This window comes from Canis lupus, chromosome 5 (assembly GCF_048164855.1).
Source record: "Canis lupus baileyi chromosome 5, mCanLup2.hap1, whole genome shotgun sequence".
Classification (NCBI taxonomy): domain Eukaryota; kingdom Metazoa; phylum Chordata; class Mammalia; order Carnivora; family Canidae; genus Canis; species Canis lupus.
The window spans coordinates 63,125,631-63,149,680 of record NC_132842.1 but is presented as its reverse complement, the minus strand read 5'-3'; the positions used below and the strand labels follow the sequence as shown (position 1 = coordinate 63,149,680).

Sequence of the window (24,050 nt, the reverse complement as noted above, 5' to 3'; positions counted from 1 at the left end):
AGGGAGCCTGCTTCTCCCTCTGCCTGTGTCTCTGCCTCTCTCTGTGTGTCTCTCATGAATGAATGAATGAATGAATAAATAAATAAATCTTTAAAAAAAACGTTAATGACTATTCACTGAATTAATGACTCAAAATAAGATTTCAACTCAGTTCAAAAATACTCTCTTAAACAATGAGACCATCAAGAATAATGATGGCATATTTTTAAAGATTTTATTTATTTATTTGAGAGAAAGTTAACAAGAGCGAGAGGGAGCATGAGCAGGGGGAGGGGTAGAGGAAGAGGAAGAAGCAGACTCCCCCCTTGAGCAAGAAGCCCAATGAGGGACTCAGTCCCAGGACCCAAGAGTCATGACTTGAGCCAAAGGCAGACACTTAACCATCTGAGCCACCCAGGTGCCCTAATGATGGCCTGTTACTAGAAGGAGTCAGCTTAAAAATGTAGGACCTGAGATCTGAGGAGAAATTAAGGGGCAAGAGTACCCATTTCCATGGGATAGGCTCTAGATGAACAAACAGCCTGGAAAGTATAGTATGGCTAGTGGAAATGTTATTCAGTAGGGAAACTTAGGAAGACAAAATCAATATATTGTTTATTTTGCTTTGTAGCTAATTTCTTATCCCTGCTTAAGATGATTTCTGATTCATCTTTCCTCTGATCTTTGCTTGGCTAGTCTTTCTTTTCATTCAGATTTCAGTATAAATGGTCTCCTCAGTTAGATCTTCCCTGAATCCACTCTAAAATGATCACCCTACCACTTCTAATCATATCATCCTATTTTCATTCTCCGCATAGCTTTTACCTTTACCTGATGTTTTTCCTATTTTCTTCACTCTCTCAACTCTTAACCTACATTACAGCAGCAACTTCATCATCTTGTTTATTCTTTTATTCCCAGCACATATAACAATGTCTGGCAGGTAGTATGCACTGAAATAATATGTCTTGTATGAGTGATCTAGCTTATATTCCTCTTAAGCCCAAAACAGAATACATTTCTCTTGGTGAAACTAGATTATACTGTTAGTTATCTTGTTCATTATACCATATTTCTGTTTGTGCAGTCTAAGATTGAATTTGCTTTTTCAGCAAGCTCATGACACGATACATTCATTTAGTTTAGAGTGAGCTAAAAGTCCCTGGTATTTTTCACATGAGCTGCTAAGGCATGTACCATTTATTTTTTACTTAAGTAGTTGTTTTGTGTATGTGTGCAAGCATGCCCATTTATAGATTCAGCCTCATAGGACTTTTTTTTTTAAATCAGCATTTTTAGGTATGCTCTGAGAGGGAGGCTAATTAAGAACTAATGATAGGGTGGGTGAAGAGAGATTAGGCTGAAATGAAAGGCCAGTAGGAACCAGGAGATTGACCAGTTGGTACCAGTTCACAAATTTAAACTGAAAATGTTCTTTTGGAGAGGTTTAAGTGCAAGCTGAGGAAGTAAAATCTATTGGATAAACTTTGGAAGGGCTCACTTGACAGGATTAGATTTGCTTCTTCCTTTTCTTAAAAGAAATGTACCCTGACTCCACCAGGTTCAGACTTAACATCAGGATAACACCCTATCTGAATTATGTTCTTGTCTTCTTTCCCCACCTTCCCTACCCTTCCTTTCCCATCCATCCCCCTTTCACACATGGTGCCCTCAATATCCCAGCTGTTCTTGTTCAAAATAGTCGGTGGAACATTTTTAATTGCCCTTAGTCATTTATCAAACCTTAAGTCATTGTGGACTTCACAACACACTTCTTACAGGTCAGTGCTTCTCATGTTGTTACTAATTCTGTCTTCTGTGCTCTGCTCCTTAAAATCTGGATGGCAGTGACCAGTACTTTTAGAGACACTTTCTCCCCTCCTTAGAATCACTTCTACTTATAGTGTTGGAATTTTGTTTCGGAGTCCTGACTTGAGATATGACATTTCCTACCTTACTGATCTATCTATCTGTCATTTTGTAGTTTCAGGTCACATGATGATACTTTTTTTTCCCCTATAACTTTAAAAGTTCTCCCTTTATAAAGTCTGTGACACACAACTGCTATGCCTAGACTGTCATAGACCCCAAAAGGGCATTTTAGCATTCCTATACCATGTTCTCCTCACTTCTGCTTCCACAAATAATTTTCTTTTTCTTGTGGTTAGAATTACACCCAAAGATACAGTTTCTCTCATTACTTACTTTGCATTCTGTAAGGTGAAATTTTAATATGGCAAAATTACATATACTTTATGATTTTAAAAATGCTTTTGACTTTTTATATATTGCTACTTTTTAGCATCTAGTAAAATTATATTTCTTTTGCCTACAAATGTAGATCAGGTTTAAATGCCTTATTTTGTCCTTATTGTAAATGTATTTATATTAACTTCCCCTTCATGTCATTTGTTTGTTAATAATCTCTTTGAGTATTCTAGTAGTTTTTTAGAAGTTATCTTAGGATTCTGAAATTAAAACTAGTTTTTTGTAATACAGGATATACAAAAACTAAATGTCTTTCAACATAACTCTCAATTTCCTCTTTAAAAGATTTGAAAGAAGTGTTTTCCTTTGTATTTAGTTTATAAATACATACAGAAACAATGCCCCCCAAATTGAGATTGTTATGGTTAGTGTTATCAAGCCACTTATGCAACTGCTCAGTTAATTTGCTTACACTGTTGCCCTTCTACTTTATTAGGACCTGTTGAGGCTGTAAGTATACTTCACCTTTGGATTTTATCAGAGTGCCACTGCCACACTCTACTCTCTCTCAGTCTGGGGAAAAAAACCAATGATGGCGACTTGATAAACTGCTTTGGAAATTGGAAAGGTTACTGATTTGTTATAGAGTATCATAAATTTAGTGCTTTATGAACTTTATTTTTTTAACTTATTTATTTATTTATGAGAGACAGAGAGAGAGGGAGAGAGAGAGAGGCAGAGACACAGGAGGAGGGAGAAGCAGGCTCCATGCCAGGAATCTGACGTGGGACTCGATCCCGGGACTCCAGGATCAGGCCCTGGGCCAAAGGCAGGCACTAAACCGCTGAGCCACCCAGGGATCCCCTGCTTTATGAACTTTAGATCAATAGTCACCTATGTGGGAATGGTAGGCAATGGCAATGCTTAGCAAAATGATTTTTAAGAATTGAGCTCTACTGTTGTTTCAGTGTCATAGACATATACTTGTCCCATCTGTGCCTGACCTCTTTCATCTGCAGTTAGAAATAAGTTTTGATTTTATTTTTAACCACATAGGAATATCATGAAATAAGAAAATATACTCAAGATTATGTAAAATTTGGGCTGTAAAATGGTTTGTGAATTAACATATTCCGAAGTCTTTTTAAGACACTTTTTTTGAGGGCTTCTGTGTGGCTCATGTTGGAAGAGCGTGTGGCTCTTGATCTCAGGGTCCTGAGTTCAAGCCCCATGTTGGTTATAGAGATTTAAATAAATAAACTTAAAAAAAAAACTTAAAAAAAAATTTTCCCCTTAAAAATCATTTTAGAAAAGGTGGTATGAGGAAATTAATATTATTTATCAAAGTAATACTTATCTATAATATTTTAATTTTTTTAATGTGATATTTTGAATTGTCTGGCAATGGCCATACATATTTAAATGGCCAAAGGTGGGATAATTTGAACAACACATAAATAATCATAGTACCAGATTATAACCATATAATTAAATAAATATCCATGAGTCTCTACTATATATAGTATATGCTATATATAAATAATTGAGTGAATGAATAGAGACAGCTTTAATTTACAGGAGAATTCCAATTGAAAATGTGGGAAGAATGATAGAAATAGAACATTTACATTAGGCAAATACCACAATAATTGTTACAGGCAAGAACCATCAATGTATGCTAAAATTACTGGGCAAATGTATATGAGAAACGTGGTATTTGCTTAGTCTCATAAAATACTAATTATAAAAGGAGAGATTTATAGTAGAGAATCATGGTAGATACCAGTTTAATCAAGCAATCAAAGTCAACTAGTAAGTAATAAGGTATACTGACATCATATACCCCTGATATGGATGATGCACTGAGATGAGCACAGTGTCACATCACAGCAACAACAATAATACCTAACATCTCTGAGTATGTGTCTGCCAGACACCACACTGCACATTATCTGTTAGGCCTCACTGTAGACCTCGTGTTACAAGGTACTGTTATATTTCCATTTTACAGATGAGGAACCTGAGGCCCAAGTAAATGATGAAAGTGGGACTAGAACCGGGTCTGACTGACTCTAGAGCTTAGTCCCTAAATCACAGCATTGTGCTGAGCATAGCTTTGTAGTAGCATGGCTAATTTGTAGACTGAAAAATGCAGTATATTTAATGTTGTCAAGTAAGTAGTAAACTTTGTGAGGTTTTGTGGTTTGATGTTTTTAAAATATACTTTCAATTTATCTGGAAGCAAAAGATGAACTTTTAAACAATATAACATTAAAATACACACTAACATAAATGGTTAAATAATACTTGTTTTCATATCATGTATGGCCTTTTTATAAATAAAAGTTTTCAAAAACAAAATAAATTTTTGTCAAATATTCAGGTATTTTTATTGAAACCACTTAGCAACCCTAAATCTAAAAATTGGATCAAGTTCTCTATATGTAATCATTTATTGATTCTCTCATTCTTTCAACATAAAGTCCAGATATTTTAGCACAACTTACAACACTTCTGATATTCTAACCCATTACCTTTCAGTCCTTATTACTTATCATTCTTCTATATGTACCTATTTTCTTGTTAACACCAACCTACTTGTTACTTCCAGAATATAACTTTTTAAATTTTATTATATAAGATTTTAAGTACACCAAAGTAGGGTATGCATCACCCAGCTATAATAGCCATCTGTTATAGGCACTGTTTCATCTGTATGATCCTCTAATTATTATTCCCACCTCCTCCATGGATTTTTAAGAATTTACTTATTTATTTATTTATTTATTTATTTGAGAGAAAGAGAGCGAGCAAGTAGAGAGAGGGGCAGAAGGAAAGGAGAGAGAGAATCAATCTCAAGCAGACCCCTGCTCAGCATGGAGCCCCGAGGTGGGGCTTGATCCCATGATCCTGAAATCATGACCTGATCTGAAATTAACAGTTGGACACAACGAACTGAGCCACCCAGGTGCCCCCTCCATGGATTATTTTGAAGCACGTCTCAATTGTATCATTTCATCTATAAATATTTCAACTTACATATCTAAAAAGACAAAAATGTTTGTCTTTAAAATACCACTGCAAGATTAATTTTTATACCTAAAATATAATTCCTTCATAATAAAATATATGGTCAAAGTTAAAATTTCTTTTTTTTTTATTTATTTTTTATTGGTGTTCAACTTACTAACATAAAGTTAAAATTTCATAGTAGTTTTTTTTTTAGTAGTTTAATAAATTTATTTTTACAATTGATTTTTTCCAGGTCTCTGAAAACAAGGACCACTCATTACATTTGGTTGATATGTATTTTAAGTGTCTCTTTTTTTTTTCTCTTTTATTGTTTAGTCTTAAATCTCTTTGTTTTGTTCCTTTGTTGAAGAGACTGAGTCATTTGTCTGTAGAGTTTTCCACATTCTGGACTTGCTGATTACAGCCCCATGATGTCCTCTAATATATTCTCCTCTCTCTGTATTTCCTGTAAGTCAAATAAAACAAATTTGTATTTAGAAAAACATGGCTTTGTGAAGATGTACTATCTGCCTGAATTGCTATGTGGGTGATTAAAATAGACAATACTTTTAGTAGTATTACCTTATCAATGTAAAATTCAAGATTTATGACACTAAAAAAAAGAAAGGAATGTCATAGTTAGCCAAAAGTAGAGACCTACGTACTATACTACAAGTCGCAAGATGAGAGTAGGCCTTTAAGTTTGTGAACATGGCACTTCACAGATGTGAAGAAAGCAAAGTAAAATAATTACTTTGCTTCCATCAAAAACTCTGAAAATAGAGCTAAAGGTAAAATTTAGAAAAAGACTTTGACAGATTATAGTTTGCTCTTGGGTCAATTTCCCCCCCTTCTTTTCTCTTTAAAAGCAGGTCTTTATTGGTAGCTTGTGGAAAAAATGCAATAAAGAGAAAACAAAAAAAAAAACAAAAACAAAAATAAAGAGAAAACAAAAGAAGTCACCACATTGTTTGACACCTATTACTAAAATTTACTATAAATTTATTGTTTTTAGAAGGTTGGTTTTATATGAATATTTAAGTAAATAATATAAATCTTAAAAAGGTTAAAAACTAGCACACCAACTTACCATAAACAATTTAAGAGAACTAAAATGCCTTTTAAGCTATATTTATAATACTAAATTACTATATTTACTTTCCTATATTTACTGCAGAATTTTTAACTCTCTCCTCTTGGCTTCCACAACACTGCTCTTTTGCTGATACTGTACCATTCTTGTAGTTTCTTTTTGTTTTCCTTCATTAGCTCCTCTTCATTTGCTAGTTCCTTGAACTTGGTGTTTTAGGGCTTCCCTCTTGGTTCTCTTCTGTTACTTCTACATTGTCTCTCTAGGCAGTAACACTCATTTTTGCTCAAGGCTTGCAGTCCCTGTTCTGTTTCATATTGTCTTCCCCTGGAGTCTCTGTCCACCTCGACACCTAGGCTCGAAGCCTGACAGTCCTCTACTGAGAAGGGTTGGAAGACTTTTAGCTATCATGCAGTTTCATCTATGTCGTTGAAAATTTCTTGTTCTGTATTTTATTCTTACTAAGGAATTGTGTCTGGTTTATTATTTGAGGCCTTCTATTCTTTCATAATACTTAAAAAATACATGAAATGGGGTGCCTGGGTAGCTCGATTAAGTATCTGCCTTCAGCTCAGATGATGATCTCAGGGTCCTGGGATAGAGCCCTGCGTTGTCAGGCTCCCTGCTCAACGGGGAGTCTGCTTCTCTCTCTCCCTCTGCCCCTCTCCCCTGCTCATGCCCACAGGCCATATTATCATTCTCCCCTTCTTTTTGGAAATTTGTAATTTCCATTCCTATCCACCACTAGTAATTCAACAATATAAGTTATTTGTATGCAGCTAAAATAGTTCAAATTGACAAATTCCCACTATGGGTTGGTGAGTACATAGCAAAATCATTCCACCAAGAGAGGAGAGATCTGACTTATCTCTCAGATTTTAACACTTCTAATTTCTTTTCTTTTCTTCTTTCTTTTTTTTTGTATTTTATTTTGCTGTTTCTGAATTTCTTTTTTTAATTTTACTTAAATTTAATTTGCCAGCATATAGTATAACACCCAGTGGACACCTTTAATTTCTTGAACAAATCTCTTCTTTCTCTCATGCTGATCTGGACCCACTAAATATATATCATGAGTTGCCATTACATCATGACCTGTGGTTTGAAAAATACTCATACCACAAATCCTTGATTTTCCCATGTATGGGTATATGACATAGTAGATCTTCCATCTATTCCTTTCAGTTGCTATCAACATAATATATCATAAAATCATCTCTATGTTTTGCTATGACTTCTTTGTCTTATAAAAATTTAGATATGATATTAACATATATGCCTTCTCTTTGTTTTGTTTTTTTTTTTTTTGTCATTTACCGTATAGGTTTTTGGAGAACAAGACCTTTGTCTTTGTATTTGATTTTTAAACAGCTTGTGTTTAAAAAAACATTTTGGAATTATGACAAACTTACAGAAAAATCACAAGTGAAGTACAAAGAAATTCTTTCACTTTGTAAAGAATTGGAAAGTAGATTGCAGACTTGATGTATCATCACCACCAAAGCCTTTAATATATATTTCCTACAGATAAGGGAGATATTTTTCTCTATCACTATAGTGTAACCATAACAAGTGGGAAGTTGATAGAACAGGAGCTGTGGGATGAGGAGGAAAATAGAACAAAATACAATTAAGTAGACTTGACAGTTTGATGAGTGCTTACGTAAAGGAGAGAGGAAAAACTGTAGCATTGAGAAAAGCATATCAACTACCCTTTTGTATGTGTGTATGTGTGAATTGGGAAATGTCCTACATTAAAAATGTTTAGTTACTTAACACCGTGATACTGATGCTCTGTGGGAATATAATTTTAAAATACTGTCTTTTAATAGCAGAAGAAATATTTGACTAGGATTTCTCCATTGTTGTCTACTCTTAAAATTTATCATTAAATAATTAGAATTTTGAGTCAAGTAATAAAATTTTGAACAGCTTTAATGGGAGAAGGTGAGATATTTTGGAAATCATCCTAGGTTCTGAGGATAGTGTCAGTGAGTTAAGGTTATAGAAAGAAAACAGCAAGAAAACTGGCGTCTTCTTTTTTTTTTTTTTAAACTGGCATCTTCTATTTCAGCCCTGACTTCTCTAAGGATCCAGTCTAAATTTTCAGTTACTGGAGCTTTTAAACTTATCACACACACATACACATCCTTTCTTGACTAGATATTCTATTTATTTTACCTTCTCCTGTGCCAGTGCTTGGTCTAGAAACCAAGCATTGACTCTTCTGCTCTTCACCTACCCATATCTAATTGATTTCTACATCTTGGAAAGGGCACAGGAGAAAACTCATTTCATACTAGCTTTATATTACTAGTGTCTCTGAAATTTTGAGAAAGTAATTTGGATTCTTTTGTATTCAGATTAATCTGTGTACATTATGATATTTGAACCACATATTAGGAGCATGGTTTTTATAACGAGGTGCTTTGCTTCATCAGTCAGTCGCTGTGTGATCTGGGGTGAGTTACTTCTTCATGCCTCTGTATCCTCAGCTATAACTACATACCTCACGGGGTTATTTTGAAGATTAAGTTGTTATATAGTATGAGGAGTAGTGCCTGGAACACAGTAAGGATTAAATACGTGTCAGCTGTATTATTGTTATCATTATGATTTTTTTGCTTGCTCTCAGGTTGTTCTAGCATTTTATAATACATTTTATAAGAGGGTATCTACCATTTGCTACTCTTCTCTCCGTTGTTGCTATTACCCTATTTCCATTCTGAATTAAATTAGCTATTATGTGAGAAATGCTTAGAGTAGTAAGCGCTCAGTAAGTGTTAGCCCTTACTATTGGTTATTGTGATTTTTATGTAGATGATGCCTCAGGGCAGTCAGATCCTTTCCTTTCCATTAGTGGTTCTCCAAATTTTAACTTTTCCTGCTGTCCACATTGGTCTTTCCTCTACACTGGGCATATAATGTTGTTCCATTTTGAGACCTTTGGTGCTTAAAAGGAAAGAAACAAAAAACAAAGAAACGTCAAATAACTTGCCAGGAGCAATTGAAAAAATGGTATTAATGAAAGAAGCAAATTTGAATTTTGTAGCTATTTAGGTATGTAAGGGCACTGCTTATTAAAATAATCTCATTTTTTATAGAAAGAAAAGTTGTATAGATGAAATTCAGGAGGACTTGTTATTTATTTTTAGCAAGCGACTGAAACTAAAATTTTATCTGAAAACTCCACAGTTCAGTTAAAATAGAATCTGAAGGGTAAAGGTCAGGAAGGTTTTATGAGTTTTTTGTTAGGAAAATAAATTAACATATTTCTCCTGGTTTAAATAAAGAAAAAATGTAAGTGTCGTTACTTATTCTCTGTGGGCATACAGGCAGCTCTCCGGTGTTCTTTTTGAAATCTTAAACTTCTCTTTAGAATTTAAATGAAAATAGTTTCATTCCTCTGTCTTAAAAACAACATTGTTAGCTTTTTGTTAGAAGAATCAGAAGGGAACTTATCTAATTTCTCAAAGAGAAGTCACTTGTTCTATGTTCATTTGCATGACCTGCTCTTTAACCCTTTCCTCCTCATCAGCTATTTTCCTACTTCCAGTATTTTGTGGTATCCTGGAGAAAAGTATTTTTCTCCAGTAAAAATTGCGTCGCATTTTGTTTGTTAATATTGATAGCTCCATAGAGCCATTTCTCTACAATTTTAGTTTTCAGATGAGCTCTTAAAATCAGGTTTTATGTGTATTTTTTAAAACGACTGCAGGAAGTGGCAGAGTGAGAGTTAATGTGTTACATGGAGGGAAGAACAGTCCATCGGGGGTTAAATTGCAGAGTCTAATGGAATAATAACTGGTAGCACCATCTGCTGGCCTACTTCCGCAGAAGGAGTCAGTATTTTTAACGACATCTCTAATATTCATGCTGATGCATTTTGATGCTTTGTGCATTCATTTCTTTCTGTGCTTTGTTGGAATCTGGCTATCTGCTTACAGCTATTGAGGAAACTCAGCTTTTTAGGAGGGGTTTACAGCCTTTTTCGTATCTAAATAGGATGAACAGTGGCTATAAACTTGCCAAGGCAGAAATGTGTTGATAAATCACAATGTGTGTTTGTGGAGGGTTGTGCATCTCTTGGTTGCAGCTTGCTAAATAGGCCATTTAGGAATCTTCTTTCAATGCTTTTTTCTTGAGCACTGCCTGGGGTGGTGAAAAAGCAGAGGGCAAGCCTTTGTCTGACGCCAAAAATGTCTTCAGTGAAGAGGCCAAGAGGAAGGGTAAGTGAAAGCCTGAATGAGTGGGAGGAGGAGGGGTTCTTTGGGCTAAAAGGCTAATGGGATTGAATAACCTTCCTTATTACTGGCTGCTGCTGCGGGAGTCGTACTGCATCGCCATCTTGAGCTTGTTGCTGTTTTCTCGAGTCTTGGTTATTTGTTATAGCCTGTAGGCCTTAAGGTGGCATTTTAGTGAGCATTCTAAACCCTCCTTCCTTTCCCAGTGCTGCAGCACTGCTATGAAACCTTTGATGAGGCAGGTATAGAAAAGATATCCAGTGAAGCACACTGGAATCAGCATGAAAATGTGTGTGGAAATTCCTGGTGGTTTTTTCCTTTGCTATAGTCAGAGGCATGTTTACGGGTAAGAACATAACAAAACTGTGATCTAAGTATATGTGGATGAATGCGTGTTTGAAGAGGATATTCTTTTTTAAATGCTGTTGATCTGCTTCCTGTGATATTGCTAAAATATTAATAATTTTAACGTAAAACTGTAAAACTTGGAGGTTTTTTTTTCAGAATTGCTTGAGCGAAATAATTATGATACAGAAAGAAAAAAAATCCACATTTAACTCTTTCACGGAAAAACTAAAACTTTCTCTAATTTTAAGTATGAGAATGTCTGTTTACTAACTAGCTATGTTGCTGCATAGATTGCACATTAAAAAATGATTTAAATGATTTCAGGTTCTAGTTCTAATTTCTTGTAAATCAGAGAAGCTTTACATTTCTAAAAATTATAATAAACTAAGGAGTAGTCATTCTATATTAAAATTGCTATTTTAGATTTATTAATAATTTTCAGAGTTCTGGAGTGAAGAGGAAAGAAAAGACTTTTATTTCAAATGTCCAGAGTATTTATAGGACAGAATTTGAATCAACTAACTAATCAAGAACGCTGTGAATCTACCTTATCCTTCTTTAACCTTCATTTTTAAAAACAGTAGTTGAGCTTCTCCTTTTACACCTACACTAATTTCTAGATCAGCAAACTGTTACAATTTTAAATTTGTTTGTAGTACTCACATATTGGCTCACGTATTTTACTTTATCTTTAAACGTAATTTTAAATGTTCGTGTATTTATGTTAATTGTTTTAGGTGTGCTTTGATACGTTGTATAAAAAGTCTTCTGATCTCTCTAGCCCCCATCTTCCAAGAAGAGTGATGGTTCTGGGACATATACTAAGTTGCAGAATACCCAGGTGAGGATCATGTCTGAAAAGAAGCAGAGGAAAAAGGTGGAATCAGAAAGCAAGCAAGAAAAGGCTAATCGGATAATATCAGAGGCCATAGCAAAAGCAAAGGAACGTGGGGAGCGCAATATTCCGAGAGTAATGAGTCCCGAAAACTTTCCTAGTGCTTCAGTTGAAGGAAAAGAGGAAAAGAAAGGTAGACGGATGAAATCCAAGCCAAAGGACAAAGAGAGCAAAAAAACAAAAACTTGTTCTAAGTTAAAAGAGAAGACAAAAATTGGGTAAGTTGGTTAAGAATTTAATTCCCTTTGAATTTTTTTGCCAAAGTACGATCTGTCTCATCTTTCACTTTTGATGTGTGTGTAATGTATTTACTCCCTCTTTGAAGTTTTGTAAGATATACTATGTGTACCTTATTTCCTTTTCTGGAATGAATTGAGGAATATTCCAAGATTTACTACATTTTACTATTCTGTGATCATAGCTTTTTGCACATTAATATTAGTAAAAGGAATTTAAGATAGAATATTTCATGGATAAAACAGAAAAAGGAAAACAAACAAAACCAAGCCCATTTCTGTACCAGTTCCAAATTCACTTTCTTTATATAAAGTGCATTAAAATCTTGTTTAAGATTTCTTTACTGTGTTTTAGTTTTACTTCATAGAGCATCTTATACTTTGGAAATGTGAACTACAATCTTTTCTCATAAACCCACAACTTTGGACTAAATGGAATGACAAGAAAACTAACCATTTAAATCAACCGTGAGCAGCTCTCGGCTCTTACTGGTCTCTCTCACTGTCTTTCTGATTTACTTTATGTAATAAAGAGGCCAGGTGAGGATTAATGCTCCAAGAGAATTATAAAGCCAAGGAATTGCTCTAGAAGGGTACATTAATCCTTGGTGTTTTTGACTACTCAACTGACACATTTTCAAAAAATAAAACATAATGTTAATATTTGTATTATATTTAAATTTTTGCATTCCAGGGTAAAAATAACCTAAGACCAACAGTTTAGAATTGTTTTTGCAGGAATATTTGGTCACTTTTGAAGGTTTTATTGAAATTTTAGATAAAGTGTTTAATCTGTCTTTTTTTTCCAAAGTACACAGTAAAGAATTTCTATATTTTGAAAATCTCCATTTGCTTAAGAAATAATTGATGCATTATACAGATATTTAGAACTAATACAAATTGGTAAAAACAAATTATCAATCAGCATTTTAAATGTAGTCACCAAACTGAAGTATAGTGTCATATCCTGACTCCTTTCAATCCAAATCATTAAATAACATGGGCTCTCTTGCCATGATAGAGCAGTGATTAATGTTTGTGATTTTGCATTTTATTTGTAGACAGCTAAAATGAAATTTGTAAGTTAAATTCTGCTCCTTTTATATTTAAAGGTTTTTTACATGAAAGTACCTTATTTTTCCAGTATTTTATCTAGTTTTAATTAGGAAAATTAATTAGGAAATCCCATATTTAATCCTTTAATGTATTAAGGTATAGTATAATTAAAGTTTTTCCAGTTTTAACTTAAACAGATACAGGCAAAGTGATGTACTATTTGGAAACGCATTAAAAAAAAATAATGCACAAACCAAGAGAAACTGGTAGAAAAACTTCAAAAGTTACAATAAGTTTAAATTTGGAAGGAAATAGATGGAGACAAAAGATACCAGAAGTGAATCTGGTTCAAGAAAAACAGTGTACGTAAGGGGAAATTAGAAATAATTGTAATAGGAAAAAGTGGATTTATGAAAATGAATATAAGGAGAAGTAGTATAATACACTAGAATGTCTGACTTATTGTGATATTTATATTAGAAAGATTATTAATAAATGATTTTAATATTGCTCAGCATTGATCAATTTAGTACTTGTTTTTAGAGTGTTCTTGAGAAAACAGGTAGGTGAGAATTGTATTGGAAAGAAATACATGGCAAGACACTGAGCAGTTGCTAGAGAAAAACTCTGAGAGGATAAGAGCATTCTTTTGATAGAGGAATTTATGAGTGGCAACCAAGTTAAAGTAAAATGAAGTAAAACAGAAGCATGCCCTGTTTATTGCTATTAAGCTGTTGGAGTAAAACAATAACTTCTTGATCATCTTTATCAAACAAAGACAAAGATTGTCATGTTGGAGGAAAAAATGTAGTTGGAAGTGAAATTCACATACAACCTAGAGTTCCTATACAAGTCAATTGAAATATTACTGTACTTTCCACTAAGCCACTACATGTAAATTTTGAATTTACCAAGTTTTTAATTTCTTTGTGAAGTCACTTAAATACTTTAGTTGCATAATTTTAATTAATAGCTTTTTATGATATATTAAACATTTTCTTATGAAAGTTTTATTTTTCTGCTAGTTTGAGAAAAATTGGGCTATTGCTACTACCAAATGTCAGAAACCAGGTAAAGTTTAAGGGAATGGATGCTAGAGCTTAACCACCAGCAGTGTGAAATAGAAATTTTAAGAGTAGCTAAATTTGTAAACAGTTATGGTTGATGTATAGTCAGAGTTGGTGCTCATTTCACTGACATGTGTGATTTGAGAGAGTCTAGAAAGAAGAAAACCAGTACTGCTTCTACTTGGTGGTGTGCTTGAAACCTTATCATTCCTGTTACTTTTGTAGATTAATTTTTTTTTTAAGTACAAGAAAAGAAGGACCCTTTCCAGAGCACTTAGGTACAGTCTCACTGCATCCTCACACCTCTGTGAATTAGGTTGGCACACAGTGTGCCAATTTGGTTAAGTTCTTTGGCTGTGGAGCCAGGAACATTTGTTCAGATCCCAGTTTTGTTACCTATAAGCAGCATGACCCTGACAAGCACTTAACATCTCCAAGCTTTAGTTTCCTCCTGTGTAAAAAGAGGATAATGATAGTACTTGCCTCGTGGTGTTACTTTGGGGGTGAAATGATTTAATAGTGCTTAAAGCATATGGAGCAGTACCTGGAGTTTCGTAAATATTAGTCATTATTTTTTGAAAACATAAGCCACGCCCCTTTCTCCAAGCCGAAACTTTCATCCATCTGCCTAGGTTCTTTTTCAATTAAGGCTCAGTTCCCAAATAAGACCAGTTAAAAAACTTAATCAGATAGTGCACATTTCGGTAGCACATCTATTTAAAAAAAAAAAAAAAAAGAAAAGAAAAGAAAAAAAAGAAACACAAGAACAGTTGCTAATTGTTAAGAGAGGTCGTAAGTTAGCTTATTAATGGCTTTTTTCATATGAGTATGCTTCTATTTATCAGGTAGCTAGGGTAGCATTTAGGAGAGGTAAATTTTGTTTGAAACATGCCTGAAGCTTGGAAGGGTTGCCCATGGTTATGTGGAAGGGGGTGAGTTGAAATGGAAATGACAAGGATAAAATAGTGAGGTAGGACAGGAAACAGCCTTTTTGTACTTTAATGTTGGTCATGATCTTAGCAGTCAGGTTCTAACAAGCTGCCTTCCAACTAGAATAGCAGATAATTCTTTAGTAATAATAGGTGCATAATAGATGCTCCATGAATGGAATGGAATCAATTTTATGGAATGAATGAGTGGAAGATAAAATATTAAATGTTACCAAATGGTTGAATTTTATTTGTTAAATCAAAAACAGAAATGGCAAGCTAATCCTGCACTGAAACCACAGGGACATAACTAATGATTTAGTAATAGAGAGTTAGATTCTAAAATAAATTCATACTAAGACTTCGAGTACAGTTTTCTTATGGTTTTATGTATGATTTGAAATTATATAATAGAATGTCACATGGTTCGATTGGAGCATTTTAAAATTTATGGTTTATAGCTTTAACACCTAAATTATGGTTCCATGTTGTCAATTAGAATTTACCTGTGTGGGACACTTGGGTGGCTCAGCAGTTGAGCGTCTGCCTTTGGCCCAGGGCATGATCCTGGAGTCCTGGGATCAAGTCCCACATCGGGCTACTTGCATGGAGCTTGCTTCTCTCTCTGCATATGTCTCTGCCTCTCTCTCTTTGTGTCTTTCATGGATAAATAAAATCTTTAAAAAAATAGAATTTACTTGTGTGTGTTACAGGCTATTCAATTGGCATTGATAGAATGATTTTGATACTTAAAAAAATTTTAAGATTTTATTTATTTATTTGAGAGAAAGAGAGAGAGAACTAGAGCAGGAGGGGTAGGGTAGAGGGAGAAGCAGACTCCCCAGTGGGTCGGGAGCCCGATACAGAACTCCATCCCAGGATTATGACCTGAGCTTAAGGCAGACGCTTAATGCAAACGCTTAACCAACTGAGCCACCCAAGCATCCTGATACTTAAAAATGTTTTGTGGCTCTATAAACTTAATCAGTAATAGTCCTTCAGAATTAAACTTACTGTTTCTTTTTTTGTATTATTCATAATTTCTCTTTATACTGGATATCAGGTGGCTAACAATAACTTCTCTCATTAAAGTAGAAATAAAGGATTTATTTCTAAATAAGGAAATATTTATCAAATTCAAGTAGAATTTAAGGATGTCATATAAACTTAATATAAAAGGATGTCATATTATAAAGGAAAACAATGAAACATAATTAAATTTTGAAATTATATTGTGCCCTTTTTCCTATAGTTTGTTTGAAACCCCAAAAAGTGGGAAGGAAAATAACATTTATTGATTGCTTCACATCATATATATATACATATATATGATGTATGTGTTTTTCAAACCAAACTAACATGTACATTTGCCCATGTGCATGTCCATAGCGATACTTTCACATCTAAATACTAAAATATATAAGGAAAGAATGAATTAACAAAATCTGAGGGAAAATATAATGAATCATTAGAAATTGAGAATTATCAATTTATACTCCATGTTATTAATAAAATGACAAATGAGGCCCTGATTGCATGTATTAAAATAGAAGAATTAAATATCTGTTTAGATAAAATATAAATATATTAATTGTTTCTTGGCATATGGCAAAAAACACTTTGAAAGATGTATAAATTTATTATGTATTTTTAAGTGTTAATCATATGCCATTAATAGTCTATAGAGGTTCTATAATTTTTAAATGCCAAACAGGTAAAATGTCTTACTGATTTCTTTTTTTTTTTTTTTTTTTTTTTTGTCTTACTGATTTCACTCCGTCGATCTAAACTTAAACTCAGTGAAAATCTTTCTGCATTCATCTGCAAAAAGAATTAATATAGCATACATTATTTTTTATGAATTTAATGAAGATGTGCAGTTCCATTTTTAAGAAGTATTCCTTTACATTAAATGTATTAGTAAGATCTGTCATTAGCAAATAATGTGTTGTATGTATTTTATTGAATCTAAGATATCATTGATTATGAGGCACACCATTATTTTATGTGTCAGTAAGAAAGGAAAAAAATATATTGCCAGTTAAAACTATGGCATATGTGTGATCATTAAGTGAATCTTGATTTCATAGATGTTAATATGTGGGGAAAAAATATATCTTAGAATCACTGAAGTAAAGTTTTTGATTTAGTGCTCCTACTCTGTCAATATTTTTCAACATAAACACTTTTTTTTAAAAAAAGTACTTTTTAGGGGATCCCTGGGTGGCTCAGCGGTTTAGCGCCTGCCTTTGGCCCAGGGCGTGATCCTGGAGTCCCGGGATCAAGTCCCACATCGGGCTCCCCGCATGGAGCCTGCCTCTCCCTCTACCTGTGTCTCTGCCTCTCTCTCTCTCTCTGTCTGTCTGTCTCTCATGAATAAATAAATAAAATCTTTAAAAAAAAAAAGTACTTTTTAAAAATATGAAACTGCTGATAAATATATTGACTACAATTAATATTTAGCTAATACTTGTATCTTTAGTAACTCTATGAAACAACTCCGTGAATTCAACTTTTTGAAAAACTCATATCTGTCCTTAAACAGGAAGTAATTTATAGTCCAAGTTACCAAGAGCATACAAGACAATGTTACTTTCACAAACTGAAGGATTAACTGAAATAAAGAACCCTTGTAAAACTTGTTTTTCTCAGAGGAGTTTAAGCTGGAGTCTTGAGTTGACCCTTAAGTTGGAGAAATTTCACCAGATTAAAAGTATTTCTTTAAAAAAAAAGTTTATATTTTCTTTTTTTTTTTTTTTAAGATTTTAATTATTTATTCATGAGAGACACAGAGAGAGAGAGAGGCAGAGACACAGGCAGAGGGAGAAGCAGGCTCTATGCATCCCAACGCGGGACTCGATCCTGGGTATCCAGGATCACACCCTGGGCCAAAGGCAGGCGCTAAACTGCTGGGCCACCCAGGGATCCCAAGTTTATATTTTCTGACTTTAAAAATAGCCACAGTGTCTTTCACTTGGCTTATGAAGAAAAACATTATAATGTGAAATAGTATTTTTGCTTGTTTCCTTCACTTATGATGAATTGGATGCATTAATTACACAAATGGACTAATTGGGGAAGATTCATTGTTTGTCCAATTATTGCAATGAGAGAATCAACAGGGGGCAATTATAGATTGACACTGTGTAGAATGCAGCTTGTTACCCAGCCTCTACTAATAAACATGTGGGCAGGATTCAGATGAGTGCATAAATTACATCTGAAAATCAAATATAGATGTCAAGTATAAACACTGATGTTTTCTAGTGCAAATGAATTAACATTTCAAATTTATACTTAGTTTGAAATTGCCCTTTGCTGTCTGAAACAAGCTGTGTTTTGATATTTAGTTCTTTTACTTGCTGAATGTATCTGTTGCTACAATTTGCTAACATTGATAACAGATCTTTAATGTTTTAAAAAAAAACTTGCAAAAAGCCTTTATTATTAATATATTCTGTATTTGGCTCTTTGGTGATATTTCTAAGAATAGCAAACTGTCAGCTTATTTGAAGAATATCTATAATGAAATTTTACTTTCATTTATAATATTTTATTTTAGAATTCATATAGTCGACTCTGTGATCCATGATGAAGGAATGGAATGCTCTTTGGTAATTGGGTATTTCACTTAACTGATTTCATTTTATTTTTCCTACTTTTGGATCACCTGATTTCCCTCAGTAATATTTATGGCAAACATTTGTCATTATACTGGCAGTAGAGATTTCTGGTTGTTCAATAATCAGATAAACTTTAACCTTAATAATTTACTAAAAAGATAATAATAGTTTCATATTTCTCTGTATCCATTAAACTGTGTATATTTATTAGGTATCTCTTGACTGGTTGAAGTATAGTTTCAAAATACTTTTTGAAAATTTTATTAAAATCAGCAAGATGTTAGAAATAGTACAGTAGGAATAAAGAGCCCTTTATTGTCTTTTACTTAACCTGTGATTCAGGCATTTTATTTATTTCACCTTTTGGAGCTAAAGCTTCCCTATTAGTATAGTGAGACCAGTACCTTATCTGTCTCAGAGGGTTTTCTCAGGATTGAAGGAGAACAAAAAAGTACTTTGGTGTTTTAAGTGCTCTGTAAATATGAAATAATTTTATTATTTTATTTATTTTATTTTATTGAAGGAGAACCAAAAAGTACTTTGGTGTTTTAAGTGCTCTATAAATATGAAATAATTTTGTTATCCTGAATATTCGTTCTTAAGAGAACTCTGAACCATAGTTCCCAAATCTGGTAGAACATCAGAATTTCTTAGGGAAATTTTTAGAAGTCTGATTGAAGTCCCACTTACTAGAGCAGAATCCTGGGGTTGGGCCCTACAAATCTGTAATTCTTTTTTTTTTTTTTTAATTTAATTTATTTATTCATGAGAGACACAGACAGAGAAGCAGAGACATAGGCAGAGAGAGAAACAGGCTCCATGCAGGGACCCCGATGTGGGACTTGATCCCGGGACTCCAGTATCATGCTTTGGGCGGAAGGCAGGCGCTTAACTGCTAAGCCACCCGGGCATCCCAAATCTGTAATTCTTTTTAACTTTTTACTTTGAACTAATCTCAGACTTGCAAAAATAGGTCAGAGTTCCTTTAGGCTCTTTACCCAGCTTCCTCAAATGTTAACATCTTATGTAACCAAAGCAGGATTATCAAATCCAGGAAAAAGCACTTATACAATTCTATCAACTTAGAGACCTCATGCAAATTTTGTTTCCATTTCATTGTGTTGTCATTTCTCCTTCCACTCCTCCAATTTGGGATGATTCCTCAGTCTTTGTCTTTTATAAATGTTTTCAGTTTTGAAGCATACTGGCCAGTGATTTTGTAGAATGTCTCTCAGTTTGGGTTTGTCTTATATTTTCTGATTAAGAATCTTTATTTTTAACAGACAGCCTTCTAATGAAGCCTATGTCTCACATATTTAGGAATTACTCATCAACACCAACCTAATCTTTGTTCCCCTTTGTAGTATCACCTATATACCATTTTAGAACTTTACAATAAACCAATATGACTTCATTGTTTCCAAGAATCAGTATTCTGTGTAAGTAACCCTAGTTTTTAAATCTTAAAACATGTCTGTATTTTACTCAGAAATATGTCAGTCAAGCATGACTTAATGTTTTGGAATCACCTTTTTCCTACCATGGAAATGTACTGTGTTTGAACAGAAAGGACATGTGTAAACATTTTGAACTTTTAAAGGTTTAGTAAGAAACTACTATATCTGAAATATCTCTTATAAAGTTAGGATTTAAAAAAGATTTTTGCATAGGTTAAGAGTGGTTAATGAGTTTGTGAAATCAGATGATATTCCAGTCCTACAGAACAACATTGGAAGAAAATGCAGAGTATATGGAAAACACAGTTTAAAAGATCTTTTTTTGTTTTGAAGAACATTTTCAAATAATTCATATAATGAAGGTTTATCCTAAGGTATTACAGGAAATGTTTTTACTAGACTTACCTCCCTCCACTAAAAAGGATAGGAAAAAAAATAAAAATAAAAAATAAAAAAAAAATAAAAAGGGTAGGTATCTAAGATTGATAGGGCAGCACTTACGAATATTTCTTTTCTAGAGATTTAGGCAATATTTATCTCTAAAAATATTTGAGCAAAAGGAGGAGTGTATCAAATATATATTTCTCCTACCTAATTTTGCTTAGTGTTATCCCTGATCTTGCTACTGACAATCAGCTGCACAATTGCCTTAGGCTGTATTGTGTAATCACAAGGAACATCATGCTTACCCTTAGGAGGAGGTTTTTATTGGAAGAGGAGACTTCTGGGAACTTATAATGCCTTGTTTCTTGATTTAGAAGAAGCTGGTTACACATTTATGTTCATTTGAGAAATTCACAAAGCTATTCTCTTTTGATGTGTAGACTTTTCTGACTTGTATAGTATTTTCATATTAATAGGCTTAAGTTTAGGGAAAGTGAGGGGTTGCATTTGGGAACAACCTAAGAGCCTCAGTTCAAGCTCTGGAGTGAGGTATTCTGAATTTTTATCTCTAGTCTTGCTATTATTGTGACTTTGAGCAAGGCATACACTTCCCTAAGCCTCCGTTTCCTCTTCCTATAAAATGCTGGTATTTGCCTCTCAGAACTATATGAACTTCAAATGAGAGAATGCCTGTGAAAGTCAGCAGAGACTGCCTCCATAAACACTGGGTAAATGGAGCTTTGAAAATGAAAAGGAGTTCCAAGAGTTGAGATAATAGTGGGTTGAGGACTGAAAATGAAGCGGTCTGGATAGACAGCTTTTTTAGGAACTGCGGATGAGGAGGAGGAAGGACAAGATCATGAGGTATCTAATAGTAGATATGACCTCAAGGGAGAGTTTTATTTTAGCAGGGGAACCAGAGTAAGGAAAAGGGACCAAAAGAAGGAATAAATGACCAATGAAAGTGGTGAGAGGGAATGAAGTATAAACATGGTTGCTTCCTTAATGTTGTTTCTGAGTATCTTTTTGTACCTTCTCTAATATCCTGGTTCCAACATAAGCTGTTCTTTTATTTGCTTTCTTCACATACTCTGAAGAGTGCAGGTGAGTATATTACCAAGTAAAAATTATCTGTCTCCTGTTTAAGGGGGTAATCGTGCCATGCAAGAATGATCTGGGAGTAGCTCTTTCTAGAAGTTTCTTGCCTCACATCTAACCATCCAGGCAGTGACCATGTCTCTTGATTCTGCCTCCATAATAAAACCTTCGCCTTTCTTCACCTCTTTATCCACACAGCCATGCCCTGTGTTGCATCCTTCATGTCTCACTTGGGTTGTCATTTGCCAGATGGCTGGTTTCCATGCCTTGCATTTCTCCTCTAGTTGCATTGCTCTCTTGTTTGAAATTCTCCCTCCCCGCAATTTTATTGAAATGTAATTGACATACAACATTGTATTCGTTTAAGGTATACAACATAATAATCTGACATATGCACCTATGGCAAAGCTACTGCCACAAAAGTATAGTTAATATCCATCACCTTACTAGTTACAAATTTTGTTAGTGATGAGAACTTTTAAGATTCATTCTCTTAGCAACTTTCAAATATACAATGCAGTATTGTTAACTGATCATCATGCTGTATATCACATCCCTAGAACTTATTTGTATAAAATTCTCATATCTTCCAATTGTTTTTTTTTTTTTCATTTATTCCGAATATCTCTGAGCCATTTGTTGTCAGTGATGAACAAGACAGATTCTGTTTCAATTCCTGCCTTGTGGAGTTTAAAAGGATCTTCTGTGATCCTCACCTTATCTAGAAGACCATCTCTCCTTCCTTCTCCTCTAGTAGTTTGTGTATCTCTGACATGCTCTTGTCACTGCACATCTCTCTCATTCTTCTATAATATCCCTCCAACCTGGAATGTACCCCACCCTATTCTTTCACTACCAGTTGAACACCTTGTATCATTCATTTCCTATCTCAGACTTTACCTTTTCTGAAAAGGTATTCCTTTACAATAGACATAAGCACTTCAGTACTCTTCAGTAGACATAAGCACTTTTGTGTTCACATTACATCCGGTACTAACTTCCACTTTTGCGTTTGAACTGTGTTTTCATATTTTAAAAATGATACTTCAATGCTAGGGACTGTGTCCACTTTATCTTCGAATCCTAGAACCAAGGAGTGCCTGGCATATAATAATTAGAAGTTAGTTCAGAAATTACCGTGTCAGGACTTTGCTAAGAACTCATTTGCATTATCCCACTTAATTCTCAACAACAGTAGAGGTAGCTATTATAGTATCCCTATTTTCCAGGTCAGGAAACTAAGGCTAAAAGAAAAGAGATCAAGTAATCTGCCAGGTGTCTTACCGATAGGCAAATGGTAGAATCAGGTTTAAAATCTTTGATGCTGTGATTTTGAAGTATGTGCTCTTAACCTCCAAGTTCTCCGATGTTAATACATAATTGTTGGGACGCCTGGGTGGCTCAGTGGTTAAGCGTCTGCCTTTGACTCAGGGTGTGATCCTGGAGTCCCGGGATTGAGTCCCACATCGGGCTCCCTGCATGGAGCCTGCTTCTCCCTCTACCTATGTCGCTGCCCCCCCCCCCCGTATCTCTCATGAATAAATAAATAAAATCTTTTTTAAAAATAAATAAAAATAAATAATGGTTGAAGAAAATTCTTCTATCTTTATGATACATCATACTTGAAAATATTTTGGGAAATTTTCTCTGTTTGGAATATAGATATCTAAAATAGAATTTCCCTGATTAGCAGTTAGCATGGTTTGTGATTAGTATGGTGCTCCAAAAAATCATGCCCTCTCATCTGTTGACTCAAAATAAGGAAATGTGGAAGCTCTGTACTTTCCACCTCTGATCAGGAAAAAATAAACAATACCACATTTTCATTTTAAACGTTTGTATTTGATGTGTGTGTATAAACATTAATTAACACACATATACACATATATATGAGAGAGACAGGCAAACTGTGGAAATATAGAAAAATACTTTTTTAACTCTTTAGGAACATATAGTACAGCCAAGATAAGCCTTAACGTAAATGAAATAATTAACAATTGTTAAAGTATTTCAAGTAAGGGAGAAATTAGGGTAAAAAGTAGTAGAGGATTCTAGGGAATAGGTGGGATATAAGGACATTAACTAGAATTTGAATTTAGTAAGAGGTAGAAAGGGAAAAATTCTCATTCCAAATCTACAAAATAATAAATGAATTATTTTAATTACTATATACAGTTATATCACCTGACATTTTTCCCATGAAAAATAATTTTGAACCTGAGAAACAAGCTATAGAACTTGACTGCCTTTCTATGCTTAAAACTATGTTAGCTGTAACATTGGTTTGTGTTTGTTCCATTAAAATGTAGTTCTTGTCTTGAAAATGTCATTATGGAGTTCATGATAATTATCCTCTTTGGTTGAACATTCACGTAATATGAAATGGAAAAAAGTTTATCATGGCCATCTTAGTATGACCACAAA

At 33.9% G+C, this 24,050-nt stretch overlaps 1 protein-coding gene across 11 annotated transcripts in view; it reads left to right on the top strand.

Moving 5' to 3' along the window:
• Window positions 1-24,050, top strand: part of CHD9 (chromodomain helicase DNA binding protein 9) — a 221,161-nt gene that overhangs the window by 105,288 nt on the left and 91,823 nt on the right. For 8 of the 11 annotated variants that reach the window (XM_072827068.1, XM_072827070.1, XM_072827073.1 and 5 more), the window contains one exon: window positions 11,663-11,994. In XM_072827068.1, coding sequence (XP_072683169.1) covers window positions 11,663-11,994 — 332 coding nt within the window. Of the gene's footprint in view, window positions 1-10,122; window positions 10,519-10,594; window positions 10,880-11,662; window positions 11,995-24,050 lie in introns of those variants that run through there. The other 3 variants (XM_072827076.1, XM_072827074.1, XM_072827077.1) reach the window with 2 other exon arrangements.